Below are 16,787 nucleotides of genomic sequence, written 5' to 3' on the forward strand. Positions count from 1 at the left end.
GGTTCTCTTTTGGTTCGGCTGTACTGCAGTCTGATGACTTCTCCTTCCTCCGAACGCTCTCCACCGTCCTCCCCCCCCCCCCCCCCCGCCCTGCTGCTCTCCTGAACAGTGCTCTTTCGAAGACAAATTACAGGGGCTGGGACACAAACAGCCCCGCACAGCTCTGAGCATTAACTCTCCATCTAAAAATGGATGAGAGTGTCGCCTTACAAAAGGAACTCCATTATTAATTACCCGAGAGCTTACTGTATAGGCGTCCTTACAATGCACATTCACATCTGCTGTCGCCCGGCTTAGGTCTGTTTAATAGTCAGCTATTTGTATTGGTGCTACAGTAAAGTGGCATGTCAAGCCTTTTTTCCAGAGCAACACCAATGCCGTCTGAACATTCACGAATGCGAAAAAAAAGTATTATAGACGTTACAAAAACGTTGTGAGAACGTATCAGCAGGGAAGGCTCAGTCGTGCTTGTTTTTTGTCAGGGAACGCGTGATGATTTATTGTGTAGAATAGAACGATCTCACTCCGACACATATGGAACCATTTGAAAGCACATGACAAGGAAGATTAACTCTATTTTTCGGGGGGTGGGGGTGAGAGCTTGAGGGGCGTATGGGGTTTTCTTCCATCTGTGACTTCAAAACATATTAATCAGATTCCACAGATTGGCGAAGTACACTGACAGTGGGGGTTCAGATGTCTTGGTGCAGAGTGTTCGACCATGAGCGGGACCCCTTCCAGGGAACTTGTGTAACACCCCGGTTTCAAATGACTTTCCTCGAAATCATGATGTTTACCCAACTGATAAAAGCTCATGCTTTTCACATGTTGTAGTCATTAGGTTTTGCCCTCAGACTGAAACTGCAAACCATTTCACCATGTGCCCACGTTTACTCGTGACGGATTAAAAATAATGTTTATCTGGCGATCAATTTACAGACCGGTTTTCTAACTAAGGATCTGAAGGCAGGCTGTTCTGCTTTTCCATGTTACTTTTTCCAGTTGCTGTTCTTAACTGCCCCCCACCTAGGCTTACAAAAGCCTGAACACCTGGGTGGATGGCAGTTGGGTTAAATCTATACCCAGACTGTATTTTGCCCCTAAAGATAGCTACATCTCTGTCCTAATAGTCCTTTATTAAGGGCATTGCTGGCAGCAGGAGCCAGGGACAAATTCTTTGTGCATTACATACTGAGTGGGGCATGGTGGAGGGGGTGCGGGGGGTGCATTATTCATGGCTTGTTTTTGGGGAAACAAGTGAGGAGAGATTAAATGGCTGGTTGAGAGGCATGAACTGAGACGTGCCCAGATGTCAGCGCTTGCTAAAGGACGTGAACCACTCGTCCTCTGTTCCTCCTCTGGCTGCGGTGGCTTGTCTTTCCATCTCCCTGTTGCTGCCGCTGTTGTTTTGCCGTCGCCGGCGTCTTGTTCCTGTTTTTTTGGTTTTTGGACAGATGGGGCTGAGCGGGGGCGGTCACTTACCTCCCCTTCTCTGGGCCACGGCCGACCATTCTGGGGGTATTTGGTCTGGTTTTGCCTCTTCTTTTGACCTCCGTCAGCAAATTTGCACAGCAAAGGCTCGGATGGTGCTGCAGAGAGGGGACAGAGATATAACCGTTCTGACATAACCATACCGTAACCCCCAGCAAATGACGGGTCTGGAAAATGGGACCCCTTAAGGGGGGTTCTGGGGGGCACAGATAAACCTTTTTGTAAAACCCAATGTCCTTTTGAAGTCAGGGTACTTTTCCCTTTCCTTTTCTCTACATCCCCTTACCCCCCTGTCACTGATGAAACTCTCAGACAATCTGCTCAGCTCTTGGCAAGCACTTCCTCCTCACCCTAACATCAAAAAAGCCCAACTGGCAGGCCATGAAAGCGCATTGCTGGATATTGTTGAAATAATAATCGGTCTAATCGCAGTGGTAAATAACTTAAAGACGGTAACGAGCGCAGGCTCCGTCAGCCAAAGCTAATTTCTTTAAGCTTTACGCTCACTTTTTCTCCTCTCTCTGCACAAGTGGCTACTTTCTGAAACACAAGAAAGAGCAAGCTGTGGTCTAGAGTGGAGATTTCACCAGTGGAATTCAGGTTCTGTAAGCTTATTTTGCTCAACAGCAGTAAGAAAATAAGAATGGCGTATAGACTGCTCCACGGCTCCTTTCACAGGCCATGCTTTCTGAAAGTCACTCTCATTAATGGTGCTACATCTAAATGGGTGCCCTACAGGAAATATAACAAATCAAAACTTGAATAAAAAAAACAAAGTTGAAGGGGGAGAAAGAGATAATATTCCAGTCCTGGTGAGTGTATAACTAAGAATGAAAGTCTTGGGGACAGGTGCATGTGTGTGTGTGTGTGTGTGGGTGTGTGTGTGTGTTGGGGGGGGGGTGACTTGTGGAGGTCTTATTGTAGCTGCTTATTGTGTTCTGATGGTAGCAGCAGCCAGCAGCTGACAAGCCAGGATCAAACGCAGGCAGGAGACTACGTGCCTGTCAGCAAGTTTACATTAGCAGCGCCCGATGCAGACGGGCTGATAACGCCTATACAGGAGCCTTGTTCTGCAGGATGGATGATTTCTACCCCTTCACTGCTCCCCAAAATCTACAATGAATTTCAATCTGCTCTGACTTTCCTTTCATGTCTTTGCCCTCTTTTCAAGTCTGCACCTAAAACAATAATGTACTTTGGGTTACGCCAAAAACCATTAAATGAAAGATGGTAAAAAAAAAAAGAATACCGTGGGAAATGGCCAACTCTAAAATAATAAATGAAATAAAAAAAAAAACATCTCAGGAGTGCTGCATTTTATGATGCCTTACTATTTGGCACGGTACTCTTTATAGGAAATTTCTGTTGCTTTTCTTTTTTCACTGAGGCCTCCCCTCCAACCATAAATGCCATTCGTTCCACTGGTGTGCAAAAGAAAACCGTCAAACCTGTGTTAAAGTTTGTGCCTCCACTCATTTACGATCCGCCAAAAGACCCGAAACGTGACACATGATGTGGGAAAAGCTTCGCGTCCAAGTCAACAACGGTCGCTAACGAGACCCTCGGAGACCACTTAATCTCGCCGCCTTTGCTGGCGCTGCCATGGAAACGCGTAAACAAGCTTGCGATCCCAGCACGCTCCCTTTCCCTCCCGCTGTCTCTTGAACGCTGCCTTGCGTCAGTTGGCGGGAAGAGTCATGGTGAAGTTATTTCACCTGGAGCGGGCGGCCTCCGTCCTCCCCGGCCTGACCACCGTGCGCTTGGGCAGACCTGGGTGGGCCTCGGTCGGAATGACCCAGCTACAGCACACACACACAGCCCAAATTACGATGACAGGGTGGGTATTTATGTATTTTACGAGAATCGTTGCTAATGTTCTCATTTTCCACCCGTCCCTGCAGATCACACTTAATGAATCAAACCTCTATTGCAGCTCAGCGTGAGAAAAGGCTGTTCGCCGGCACACTACTCCACTACCGATCAGGCTCGCTGGACATACTATTTACTTAGATAAGTGTGGACACAGTGATTCCAGTGGGCTTAATGGTTATGAAATAAAAAGTCATTTATTCACACGTCTCAATTGAACAGGACAGTATGAGTTCCCCTCAGCGATCATTAACAAGCACTCACTCTGGACTGGGTATCTTTTGGCTCTTGCTTTGTCTCTAAGAGAAAGCATTTGTGTTTGCAGTGCAAAGGTTTTGTGCAATGAATTGTAAGACAGACAAGGGTATATCTGGATCAGGTCTGTACAGAGGAAGTTGTATTGTGTTATTATGTGCAGGACCACAAACAGAAAGCCAAGCAATATGTAAGGCACTGCCGTGAACCGTGAACTGATAACTGTCAACAAACAGCCTTCGAATAGCACAGTAATTACCGAGTCTTAATAACAACTGTCGCCGATCGCCACTCAAGTGCAACCCTTTTCCTTTATAGTTTATATTACATATCACATCCTTCATCCCAACACACTTGCCTGGAGCAGATCCAAACTTTGATCCGTAAAGAAATCATAAATCACGGCTCAGAACAAGATGTCTGCTGGTTTAATGAAAAATTCACAGACCAAAAAACAGCTTCTGACAAATATAAACTGCCACTGAAAATTACTTCTCAATTTGTGTTATTTCATCGGATCTAGACACCAATGCGACTAGCTGGTTTATTTCTGTTTGATTAACATCATTAATTCCAATTCACCGTCAGAGCAAGTATCCCACTTAACATGCATGAGAACACAGACCCCGGGGAAACTGTTGGGTTGTACATACCAGGCACTCATAAGTGATTAGTCTTGCAGGGAAACTGACTGGTGCGTGCCTTTCCCAGCATTTTATTTTCAAATACTGACTTTTCAAAAAAACTGAAAGGAATTCCAAGTTCCAGTTTAATCAAATGATGTATCTGCACGTTCTACAGAGTGTCTGCATTTCTGGGGTTGGGGGTGATGGGGGGGACGCTCTGTAGCCAATGATGCTGGAATGTATGTAGCTGGAACTCAAGTGTGGCCTAGGGCCTGGAGGAAATTGCAGGATTGGTGCCCCGCCATGACTCGTCATTTCTGTCTCTGAATTAGCTCGTCCATTTTGTGTTTATAGGTGGGTGGGGGTGCGCTGCAGGGGGTGGCACAGCTGCTTCCTGGACCGATGAGCCCACAGCAGTGGCTTCCACTCAGACACATATGGCAAACAACTAAGATTTTGGAAACTGAAAGACAGATTCCTCCACCAAGCTTTGGAGAGGCATATATACAGAATCATCTGGCAGCTGCTTCAAGCTCTGGGTGTAACTCTAAAGAATCTGAATATTTAAATATTCATTCATAAATCCAATAGCTGTAGGCAGGGTGGCTAACGGATGGCTTCTTTACATTCATACATTCAGGTTCACGTACTGCATATGACCTTCTTATCACCTTCTGAGCTTTACTGTTCATTTATTCAGTTTCAGTGTGATGCTCAGCTCTTTCAAAAAACAAAAAAAAAAACAGATGGGCACACACAGCATGAATGAATATGCAAATATACCGTATTCAATCATAATAACAGAGGTACAATAGTGTATACATGCTAAAGAAGATGCTTTCCTTAAACAGGCTAGGTTTTCCTTGAATCCACTCAGATTCTTTTTATTCTGTCCATGACGCTTTTCCCCTGCACAATTTGTACACCTAATGGAAATAAAGTTTCCTGCACCTCCCCATTGGCTGGAACAGTTGACTGACAAACTGAGATCTCACTCAAGAGAGAATTAGAAAGAAGTCTGCATGCTGTATGGCAGCATCCCTCTAACGTCTTCAGAAACAACAAAGGCATAGGCAAGGCATAGACCAGGCCCATATGTCACATAAGTGCTGAGGGCTTCCTGCCTCCCACCTGGCACACTGTGCCACAGGTGAATCCACTACCTCCATTAACTCCTGAAATAATACGCAGTTATGCTTTCCAGCTAATTAATTACCTTGATGCAGAAATACAGAGAAGAGATTTATTAGCCAAAACCCCTGTCTCTTCAGACTGTGCCTGTTTTGATCACACAGGCACGGGCTTCATGTTAAAACACACAATCAAAAACCAGAAAAAGGAATCTATAGGGGGCTTTGAGAAAATAACTTCAACCAGTTAGTCTTTGATCACAATTTGACCATTAAAAGAGGCTGGCACTAAAAGACCTGGCCTGCCAAAGAGAACAGACTGTGTATTCACTGTAACCTGAGACAGGCTGATATGGAGGAACATCTTCTCTCCTGCCCCAAATACCTCCCCATTAGAGACATCTTTTACCTCAACTCTCCAAACATATCCCCTGGTTTACATTTATGGAAAAACTCCTATGAGGGGAAGATGCTTTACTTGTCATGTAAATATAACACTTTCTGGATTCAAATTTGAAGAGAGATGGACAGCAGGATAAAAGGAAGGAAGGATGAAGGGGTGGTCATGGGCCTTGTGGAGGATCTCAGCTGAATGAAAAAGAGGTAACAAAAACTGCCCTAGAGCTGAGGGCAAGCCTTGGTTCCGAAGTAAACACAGATTTCACTCAACGCAGAAATACACTGATCCCTGACAAAACTCAATCACGCAAAATGGAGTCAATATGACTGGAAAGAGCCGGTATATCATTTTATCTCATAAAAGGCAAACGCTTTACTGCCCTTTCAGGCAGGTATCCGCCTCCTCCTCCTCTTTGTGGATGCAGTGAATAAAAGCGTTTAGTAAAATTGCACAGAACGTAGAGCAGGCAGAGAAAAAGCTCTCATTTCCCCCCTTCACAGCCAGTTTTCATACTTCCTTCTCATGTCTGCGGTATTTGTGGTCAAATACATGTTATTGAGCTGCTCCAACATGGGATCAGAACCATGAGGCCAACAGAAAGGCAGTGAATATACTGTACTTTGCAGCATGGATTACAGCAATGGGAGAGTCGACAATGTGTTTTCCCACTGCCACCCCAAAACTCCTCAGATCCACAGCCAGGGGAAAGACAATCGCTCAGACAACACGAAAGAAGGCTGCTTTCACCCTGACCATTACACAACAAGAAAGTGTAAGGAGCAGATGAAAAAAAGACAGGAGTGAGAGAGTGAGAAAATGAGATAAAGAGACAGAGAGTGAGAGAAAGAAATGTTCTGCTTCCATTACTTATTCACTAAGCAGACAGGAAAATCATTCTTAGTCATTTCACGCATCCACTTAATTACTCTGTCCACATATTGCTATCAGGTCGACAATTTAAAGTACCACTAGACTGCCAGAACTGCAACAAAAGATCCATCATTCCATCTGCAGAATCCATTTTTAACCAGCAAGGATATGGAAGGTGGCTGAGAAGCATCTGTGTCTACACGTGGGTGTGTGTACAGTTGTGTGCATGCATGTTTGTACACACAAATGTGCATGTGTGCAAACAGGGCATCCCACCAGTCAAATACTGTGTGAGCCAATATCGTATTTAGAAATTGTGCAATTAGTTGAAACTGCCATTTGTATAGCGCCATATACTTTTACAGTAAGCCACAATCCCAAACAGCAAAGACGTACATCCATTTTGTGCATATTTAATGGCCAATAAAGTTGTTTTGAATTTCATTTACAGGTCTACTTGTAAGGGTTATTCTTCCACACATTAATTGTTCTTACAACTGGATGTACAGTGGAGCAGGTTGGGTCAGAGAGCAAGCGAACTGTCATGAGAAGAGTGGCGGTGTCTCTGCACAGCGGGTACACGATGCATGAGGGCAAAGGCACAGGACGGGGAGCGATCTCACCAGCCTGCAACACACTCATAAACTGAGCACTTGTGAATGCACATGTTTCTGAGTGCACCATATAAGGCGAAGCTCTGCGCACGGACAGCACACTGCGGCCCTGCTCTGGCACAGAGACGCACGACGACTCGGCCGAGAGGCTCTTTTAGGCTGAAAAGTGCCCGATGAAGGAATGTACCGTTTAGTCTCGTCGGCGGGCATTTCCCCGTCCGCCAGGGCGTTAATGCCGTGAGAGTAAAATATGAGGGCAATGGTGCGAGAGGCAGGGAAGGAGAGGAGCCTGCCAGCCCTGATGGACGGGCCCGAATCCCACACTGTGTGTGTGTTTCAATAACATTTACACAAGCAGACAGCTCCTACCACATTCATTTCCAAGCTGTATATTAAATTTTGGGTCACAGCGAGGCAGAAATGCAAAGAGCAGGCGGGGTGAGACGGGGGTATGCGCGGGGGACATATGTTTCCAATAAAGACCTGGGCGTCGGCCCTTCCTGCGTTCTCTTTAGCTGCCCCCGTCTGCGGGCTGTAAACATTCCCTCTGCCACACCTATGAGCCCGTCTCTGCTCCCTGCTGAAACAATCTCCAGGATTTGACGCAGCCCCCTGCTCCAAGGCCAAGGCTGTTCCAAGGCCAATTAGCTGGGTCGCGGTCGGGGGTGAGTCTGGCTCGATCGAGCTTGTCAACAAAATGGCCCTCGATTGAGACCAAGTGGCTCCCTCTGGCTACGGTTTTATGGTGCGGTGCTGTAAAAGGCCGGTTGGGGAAGACTTATCTGGTCATTAACTCCTTCGACTCTGTCAGGAGCTGAGGTATGGGCGTGGGTTTTCCAAAACGCTCTCTGGCGCATCTCTGGTTTTCGGGTTCTGGAGATGCAGGAGCTCTCTTAATCCACACAACATAACCTTATGTAACCTAACATAACCAGGAGTGTGTGTTTTTTTCTCACGCACATACACACATGCACACAAGCACACGCAACCGTACACACATTCCAACAACAGTATAAAATTAAGAATGAAGGCGTCAAGCAGACAAAGAGACTGAGGGAGGCATAAAGAGAGAAACCCTCCAGTTCCCCACCAGCACACGGAGTACAGAGCAGGACAAAAGGCAGCAGGATCAAATTCATTATCAATAAAAAACGGAGCAGCTGATTCAGGAAAGCTGTAATTTACTGCAAGCAGGGCAGGGCACAGTTTGTAATTACAGCTCGGTTGCCATGTGCTATCCACTGGCTGGTGAAAGGGGCAGGTGTAAATGCTCCCACCCACACCCCCGCCCTTGCCCCCACTGCTACCCTGCCCAGCTGTTTCCGTCACCCCACAGTTCCACTCTCCTAAACACACAGACGGAAAACTACAGGGTGGATCAGGCAAACCGAACACACTGATACTGACTCAGTCCACACGCCAGCTCCTGCCATCACACATGAACATCAACACAGCGTACGCACTGGACACAGAAAGTAAGCGATTTTTTCAAAGATGGCGTCTGTGTTGTTTTTGATGGATTTTAGGCGGTTTGTTGCTTTAACTAACAAGGGAGCCCACAGCCGCCCCTAAAACCCCAAATGCAACTCAGTTGCTGGCCTCCTTCAGTGTTGATGGTGGCAGTGACGATGATGATGACAGCAGATTTTTACGGATCTTTTGTTTATCCAGGAAGGGATTTCCCTTTCAGTCTCTGACCGCATGGTGGTGGCAGCACTGGGGAGGGGGGAACGTGCTATCAGGGTGGAGGCTGGCTGACAGACCGAGGATAATGGTACTTTGCAATAATTTATTTCCTTGTTGGGGGAATCAGCTCCACTGTGATGGGCTGTAAAAGCCAGAGCAAAGGAGACGTCCCTCATAAAAGGTGCCATTGTGCTTTTTAACATGGCGCTGGGAACCACAGAGAGAGAGAGAGTGATCAACATACAAACACAGTCTTTGTGTAAGGACTATTGGAAAATAGGGCTCCACTGTGGAGTACCGGCACGGATAATCATAACCCCTGCCTTACTGAATTCCCTGCTTATTATTTTGATAATAAGGCAACCTTCTGAAAAATGTAAATACATTCCGAAGCCCCGGTTTGGGATGTGCACGAGTCGTGTAACTAGGGGGTGGTTTGTCCTAATCCTTTCTATTTATTATCAAGAGCTTTTTATCTACAGTGTTAGGGCTACACTGGAGAGTTAATGAATTGCTGATAGTTTCCCCTTTCATGGCAGTGATGCTGTGTGTGCTTATTAGTTGATTTCATTAACCAGACCCTTCATTGTTCTGTTTCTTTTGCAGTACACTCGCGTTGTGCAGGAAAATCAATGCTCCCGTTCCCAGATCTCAAAAGGCAAAGTCCTTTTCCACACATCTCATGAATTTTGCATGCGTGTGCGCGTGTCCTTGGGTTCGGTGGCCTTGTTTACACTATGTATAAAAAGGCTGGGAGCGGCAAGCAGGACCGCTCGCTGAACACAATGCCCTCAACCAAATCAGCAGGGGAAGCTGACGGGCATCACCGCTGCCCTTTAAAATGTGGAGGAAGCGAGGCCGAGTGAAATCCCTATTCCCATGCACTGTGCATCCTGAGGCACACAGGCACATGCTGGTTAACTCTGCTGAAGGCCTCTACGCTCACATTTCTGGATGTTTCATTATGAATTTCATACTGCATAAAAACAGGTAGAAAGCATAAAATGTATTTAATAGTAAATTCCATTCATACAGTAAGTGGCCAAGGGGGGCTCTGAGGGAATAGCACTGTGAAACGGAACAGGCCTTCAGTCGGGCGTGACATGTGCTGGGGGAGTCACGTTCATAAGGGACACTTGACTCAGTCACTTATCCTAATCCTGAGTGCTGATGACATTGCTGTTGTATCCATGGTAAGATATATCTTTTCCCCTTTCCATTTACATGGCTGGATAATATCATGAGCAATTCAGGTGTCTTTATCAAGTTCACAACAGTCTGAAGGACCAAGGACTGGTAAATTCAGCAGGTTGTGAATTAACCTCCTAATCAGTAAACTAGACTGACACCGTAGACCCTTCCAATGTACAGTTACAGTGGAGAACGGCGGTAAAAGCTCTTTGGTGTTGTCTTGGCAGTAATATGCAGAAGCGGACATGCTGCTTGTCGTCACTGATTCAGGACGAGCGCTTGGAAAAATCTGCCGTCTTTTAGGGAGCTGTTTCCGTGCCTCTGGCAGATCGGTGCCAAGACTGGAGTTTACAGGGCAGGCTCCTGCATTATGAAACAGAACCACACTTCCAGCTCTGAATTATAGATATCTTCATTTTGGCTCTCTGATACAGCGCTTCACTCTGCACAGATAACGTCCGCCACAGAGGGGTAAAATAACATTAAGCACTCCAGACGGGAAGGCTGAAAAACTCCATCTTGAGCTTTTTTGGATATTGAGAAAGGCACGCCCAGGCCGCTTTGCTGGAATGAGGAGATGTCTCTCTTGATACCGGCAAGCGTTACTTAAGGGGATCCCTAAGTCTGCCTGTGTTTGCTTTCCAGGGAGAGATTGGATGGGAAGCCAGAGTATCTCCTACAGCGAAATGAAGCCCTGTGATGGCGGCATCCAAGAAAATGGATCAAAAACCATTTTTAAAGCTTCACACATATAAGTTAAACCAGCCTGGTGATTTGATATACACTTAAAATAATAAATCCAGTTAAACTGGACACAATAGCTACAACAGTTATCACCATTTCCAATAATGGTAGCAATACAACTACAACAATTATCACCATTACTAGTAATGGTAGCAGCACTAATAGTATTATTACTACTCCTACCACCACTACTGTTACTATCTACAACTACCGCATTACTATTATAACTGGTAATAGCTTAGGTAAATATTGTTCCAAATCCTGCACTCCCAGAAGCAACAGTCGCCATTTTAATGCATCGTCACCAAGGAGATTTTTTAGGATGGAAAGCAAACAGTGAAGGGAGGAAATGTGAAACTCAGAGAATAAACACAGTGTTTAATCAGCTTATGTTCTCCCATTACCGCTGGCAATGCTTTTTTAATAGCTTCTTGGCCATTTGTTTTCTTTTTGTTGTGCTGTGCCCGGTGAGCGCTGCCTGGCGCTGGAGCTGACCGGGGCGGCGGTGCCCAGCGATCGCGCCGCCAGGGAGCAGCGGGGGAGGGCTCCCGCCAGCGCGCCTTCCACTCCTCCGCACGACAAGGCAAACTCAAAACAGGCCTGCCAATTATATTTACACATCTCCCTCCCTCCACCCACCACCCAGACACACACAGACACACACATACAAACTCCAACCTGCCCTTCTCTGGGAGATTATATCATATTCACAATTACCACTGGCGCCATGGAAACACCTCACAGAGGGGCAAGCGCCCGGATCAATCGATCACTCAAAATGTCTGTGTTTATGTGCAATGCATGTATGTGTGTCCTTATGGGTGCACGTGTATTTGGGTGTGCACGTGGGCAAGTACCGACATGTGTATGTGTGTGCTTGAGGGCCAATGTGTGCACTTAACATGCTGTGTGTATGTGTTTGTGTGTCGTAGGTCTACGACTGTGTGTGCGAGATTAAAGGAGAAAGCCAGACACACAGGCAAAGCGTGGTCCATGAGTGTACATGTATGTCTGTACATTGTCTGCCTGAAGCATGCAAGTGTATTTGTGAGTATGGCTGCCTAGGTCTTCCAAGGGGGGAGCTTCTATAGGCAGAAGACATGAACCACAGACACTTTTAGTTTGCCTCAGTGAGTTACGGCTCAGGGAACTATGTGATGTGAGACCATCAAAAGTCATTAATGTGAAACACACTGCAGGCCGAACACATAACACTTTCCAGTTAAATGTTTATGGTGCACTGAAGGATGGCTGAATCAAGATGGATTGCTTTTTAAAGAGTCGTAAAGAACACATATGAAGCTCATGCGTCGGCGAGACACATTCTGCTTGAAGTTATGTTCCTTCGAAGATCCCCTCTTGTCCATCATAAACATAAATCAAAGCACTGAAAATTTTCCCTTCATGGTGAATGGAGTTCCATTTTATCTGTCTGTTCTAAATACATCGCCACACAGGCAGAATCCCCTCATTGAAATGCATGGAACCACGGCCTTGAAATCCCCCTTTCTGAATGCACATCTCGCCGTGTTCCGGGCTGGGAATGACAATCTCATTGCCGTGGTTCTGTGATCCCAGGGATGTATCAGAAAACGCACACCTGGTGCCCTGTTGTGACAGGGAGCCGCAGTGTTTGCCTACACCCTGTCACGCTCACACCACACCACACCATCCCTCACCACGCCATGTCATGCTATGCCACACTAAGCCACCCCAGTGAGCTCTGAAGCCACCTCTAAAGATCCTGCTTCTAAAGAGTAGAAAATATCTGAAATATCTAAATATCTCCGATTCCTACTGCAAGGCTTGCCTTCTGCACCACATACCAGGACGTACAATACGACAACTCTCCGGTTGAGGGAAGCAATCCCGCTCCAGCTCTGGCTCTCTCTCGATGACGTCACTGTCTTTAGCAGATGCTCATGTGCTGACTCACACTTCTGGGCTCCATAACATGAACACATCCCTAATGGCTATGGTGCGACTGCCACGGAAAGGTCACTGACCGCACTTTCCTGAATAAACTCACGGGCCCATAAATAGCACTGAGCTGTTTTTCTCCCCACTAGTATGGGACGGATATTTAACACCTGCGAGAACAGTTTCTCCCCTGCTACGCTTTGGAGCCTTGGCATTAATGAGGTATAGTATAAGGCTGAATAATTTCAGCAAGACACGCAGCGGGTGAGTTTATGGATGGATGGGGTTTGAAAGCAGCCGAACTGCGGTCTGCAGGGTTTTCATCAGAGTGGCTTAGCTCTCACACCTGTCTGAAAGCCGCCTAACCCCCAAGCTTTATTATAGCAAGGTCTTTATGCAGAGGGGAAATCTAAAGAGACAATGCTAAAGCTTGCATCATTTTACTCCTTGTTTTTCCATAAAATGTCTTTCAGGAGGTCCGCAGCGGTCCACCCCTTCACCTCACAGCACCCCCACATCCCCACACCCACTCTCCCGAGTAAAATCACTCTGAGTGCCCACACCATGCCTTCTTTTCAAGAAACAAGGCGCTCCTCGGCTTGGATTATTCAAAAGCGTGACCTTTACGGCTGGCGTTTGAAAGTATGTAATCATTCAAATGAGCCTGAGCAGGGCCTCGCTTTCAGTGTCTGCTTCCCATCAGTGGCAAACAGGGCCACATGCGTTAGTATGCGCAACAGCAGTTATCTTAGCATGCTATAACACGGGCGCTGCCAAGCCCGCGCTAGGAAGGGTCTGGTTCAGTCTTAAAAAAACAGGCAGGAGAGTGGAAGGTTTGGAAGACGAACTGGAAAAGAAGGTTTGCCCAGTCTGGTGATGCCGTAGGCGACCAAAAGTAGGTGGTCTCTTTGAAATAAAGACAAAAAAGTCGTGATCACTCTATTAAACATTCTCAGGCGCAGCTGTCTTGCCTTTGACATATCCATCTCCTCTGATTTCGACTGTGTCAGCCACAAAAGCCTGCCATGCTTTAGCAATGACTCGGCCAACTGTCTAGCCAACATTAAATTGATTAAAGAGGAAAGCACACAGAGAAACAAAGAGTAAAAAAAAAAGATAACTCAAAGTTAGATCCTTGAAACAACTTTGAAGACAAGTGGTGCCGTAACACATTTATTTTAGGAATAAAATCTGTTGATATATTTCAGCTCCTGCAATAGGAACTGTTTTTTCCTTGATTCCCTTTTGGCTTCTGAGTGATTGATGTGGCTTGGTAGAGAAACAAACAAAGCGAAATAGAAATCCAAATTATTGTCTGTTGGCGAGATAAGATTATAATGAGAAAGCGCTCTGGGAAATTGATCCTTTACAGAAATCTATCTGATTAACCATGGCTTTAATAACCTTCCATGTCCCAGAATGAGAGAGAGAGAGAAAGAGGGAGGGAGTAACAAAGGGATTTAGCTTTTGAGAACACCCCATTAAGATGCCACATCTTAATATGGGTTTTCAAGGAGCACCCTAACATAATAAATGAATAATTCATGCATATTAAAAACTTCAGCATTAGATCACTGTGAGACAATCATCGCAGGATAAGTTTAATGTCTTGACAAATAAAAGAGGCAGTGATTTTAATGGTGTTTCTGTAGTAGTGGTATGAGGTGAAAGCCGAATTCATCTGATGTGGTGCTGCAAACATTTCTGTTAATACTTTAACTACATCGCTACGGCCATGTTTAAACACACAAGGAAAGGAGAGGAATGTGGAAACAATATATTCTTCATTGAAGGTTTGGCATGAACAATTCTTCACAACACACCAGGCACATGCATGCACGCGCACACACACACACACACACACACACACACACCTATCTAAAGCAGCACTCATTTGTCTTAGCTGTAGGTGGTATGTATTTAACAAGCTGAATTTTTATGTTCTGCATATTGTACCTCCTAACAAAGGCAACGGCACGCCAAGACCCATTACCATCCACTATAATGACAACGTAAATAAATAACTTCATTAACACGTTTTCTGCAGTGCACAATACACACATCATCGTGTGTTTCCAGTGCACCCATCTGTAGTCAGCAGTGAGTGGCTGAAATATCGTGCCAGTGTGACAGTGTTGTGTGTTTTAATTTCACATGATTTATTTGCACATATCACAGAGAGAGGGGAAGACAGAGTGAGAATGAAGCTGTAACAGAGAAAGAGACCAAAGGCATTAGAGAATGAGAAATAAGAGAGAGAGAGAATTCAAATAATAAGATTCAAAGTAAAAATAAACAGTATTGTCATGATTGTTACTAATATCACTGTTACACAACTGTAAATTCTTAAAAACCTTTCCTCAAATTATTGATAATGTAGTTTTCATTATGTGCTTTGCCAATGCATTTGTAATGGCAACAGAAATAATTTAATTTGAATTGATAATGGAATTGACAGAGAGGAAATGTTGGAAGTAAAACACATGTTGTCAGCCTCTAATTTTTCAGACAGAGATGATCTTTGGAAGGTTTTTCATGCATGTGCCCAAACTGGGGAAACTCAAAAGCTGCCACCCACGTTTTGCCAAAAGCATCTGCCAATTCTCAGACCATGAAACCGGCAACCTCAGCAAGACTGAGAGGTGACCGTGCTTCTGAACCCGGCCCAACGCAGGCTGGCCCCAGAACACTGGGCCGGGTTCAAATCCTGAACGGACTGCTGCTGAAACACGATGACCCAGTTCTGAACCATAAACCACAAGTCCCTGGTTTTGCTCAGTGGCAAGAGCCAGCTCCAGCAGTGCGGGGACTGGACTCCCGTCATACGAGTTATTAGCCATGAGAGAGAGAGAGAGAGAGAGAGAGAGAGAGAGGGAGGGAGAGACAGACAGAGAGCGAGGGACAGAAAAAAAGAGGAGAGAGGGTTAGAGAGATGTGGTGGAAAAGGAGAAATTAATCTGAAGTGCATAACTGACAGTTTCAGTAAAGCTTTTATGGCTCACTCACATATATTTCAATACCTGCTCTAATAGTGGCTTGGGATGCCTAAATTCTATAGGCTGTCTCACCTGCCTGGGCTCTGGTGTGTGCGTGTGAGTACGTGTGTGTGTGTGTGTGTCTGTGTGTGTGTGTGTGTGTGTGTGTGTGTGTGTGTGTGTGTGTGTGTGCGTGTGTGTGTGTGTGTGTGTGTGTGCGTGTGTGTGTTGGGTAGGAACAACTGACACACTGGCCTATTGTTTTGCTGAGAATGATGAGATTTGTAGTTCGGCCAACACTTAAATCATCAACACTGCGAATAACTCATGGAAATGCTGGCTGTACTACAGTCTCTCTGAAAGGAGAGGGTGGGGAGAGGGGGTGAAGGCTGCCAAGAGTGGCACAGTGAAGTCTCACTGGCACTCAGTGGGTGAGGCTGTCCCAGCTCCAGTCTGGACGCTGTCCGCATTATTGCCAGAGTGGGTGCAGAACTTGCAGACAGAGCAGGCGTTTCACTAATGTAATTGCATTCACATGTGTGGAGGCTCTCATGATAAAAGTGTTGCTGGAGTACATTGACACATCCAGAGAAAAATGTGTTATTTTGCTTTGGTTTGCGAATGGTAACAGTTATTGTGCTGAAACTGATCGTTCGGATGAGCATGCAATGACACTGTGCATAGAACTTACTCCTGTTTCGCGAGAAGGGCTTCTTACTCCACCAAAAGCCTGAAAACGCTCACCTTCAAGGAATTTGGTATAAGAACACTTGACAATTTGCTATCCTCGTGAAATTAACTATAAAAGTTAAATTCTCAGATAGCCGGCCCAACAAAATAATCAAGATGCAGCTGCTTCAATATCTAATTGCTCAACTCCAATATATTTCTCAATAAATAATAAAAAAGACAGAAAAAGAGATTAAGGGTTTGTGTTTCCCAACCTTAACTAGATAGGTACGTCTTATGACCTGCAAGCTTCCTGGATGACTGAACAAAGCTAGCAGGGGCAGGGA

At 45.6% G+C, this 16,787-nt stretch overlaps 1 protein-coding gene across 2 annotated transcripts in view; it reads right to left on the bottom strand.

The window, feature by feature from the left end:
- The window catches only part of rbms3 (RNA binding motif, single stranded interacting protein), a 142,096-nt gene that overhangs the window by 29,106 nt on the left and 96,203 nt on the right, over positions 1-16,787 (bottom strand). For both annotated transcript variants that reach the window (XM_036538651.1, XM_036538652.1), the window contains exon 6: positions 1,483-1,589. In XM_036538651.1, coding sequence (XP_036394544.1) covers positions 1,483-1,589 — 107 coding nt within the window. The remainder of the gene's footprint in view (positions 1-1,482; positions 1,590-16,787) is intronic.

This window comes from Megalops cyprinoides, chromosome 10 (assembly GCF_013368585.1).
Source record: "Megalops cyprinoides isolate fMegCyp1 chromosome 10, fMegCyp1.pri, whole genome shotgun sequence".
NCBI classification, from domain to species: domain Eukaryota; kingdom Metazoa; phylum Chordata; class Actinopteri; order Elopiformes; family Megalopidae; genus Megalops; species Megalops cyprinoides.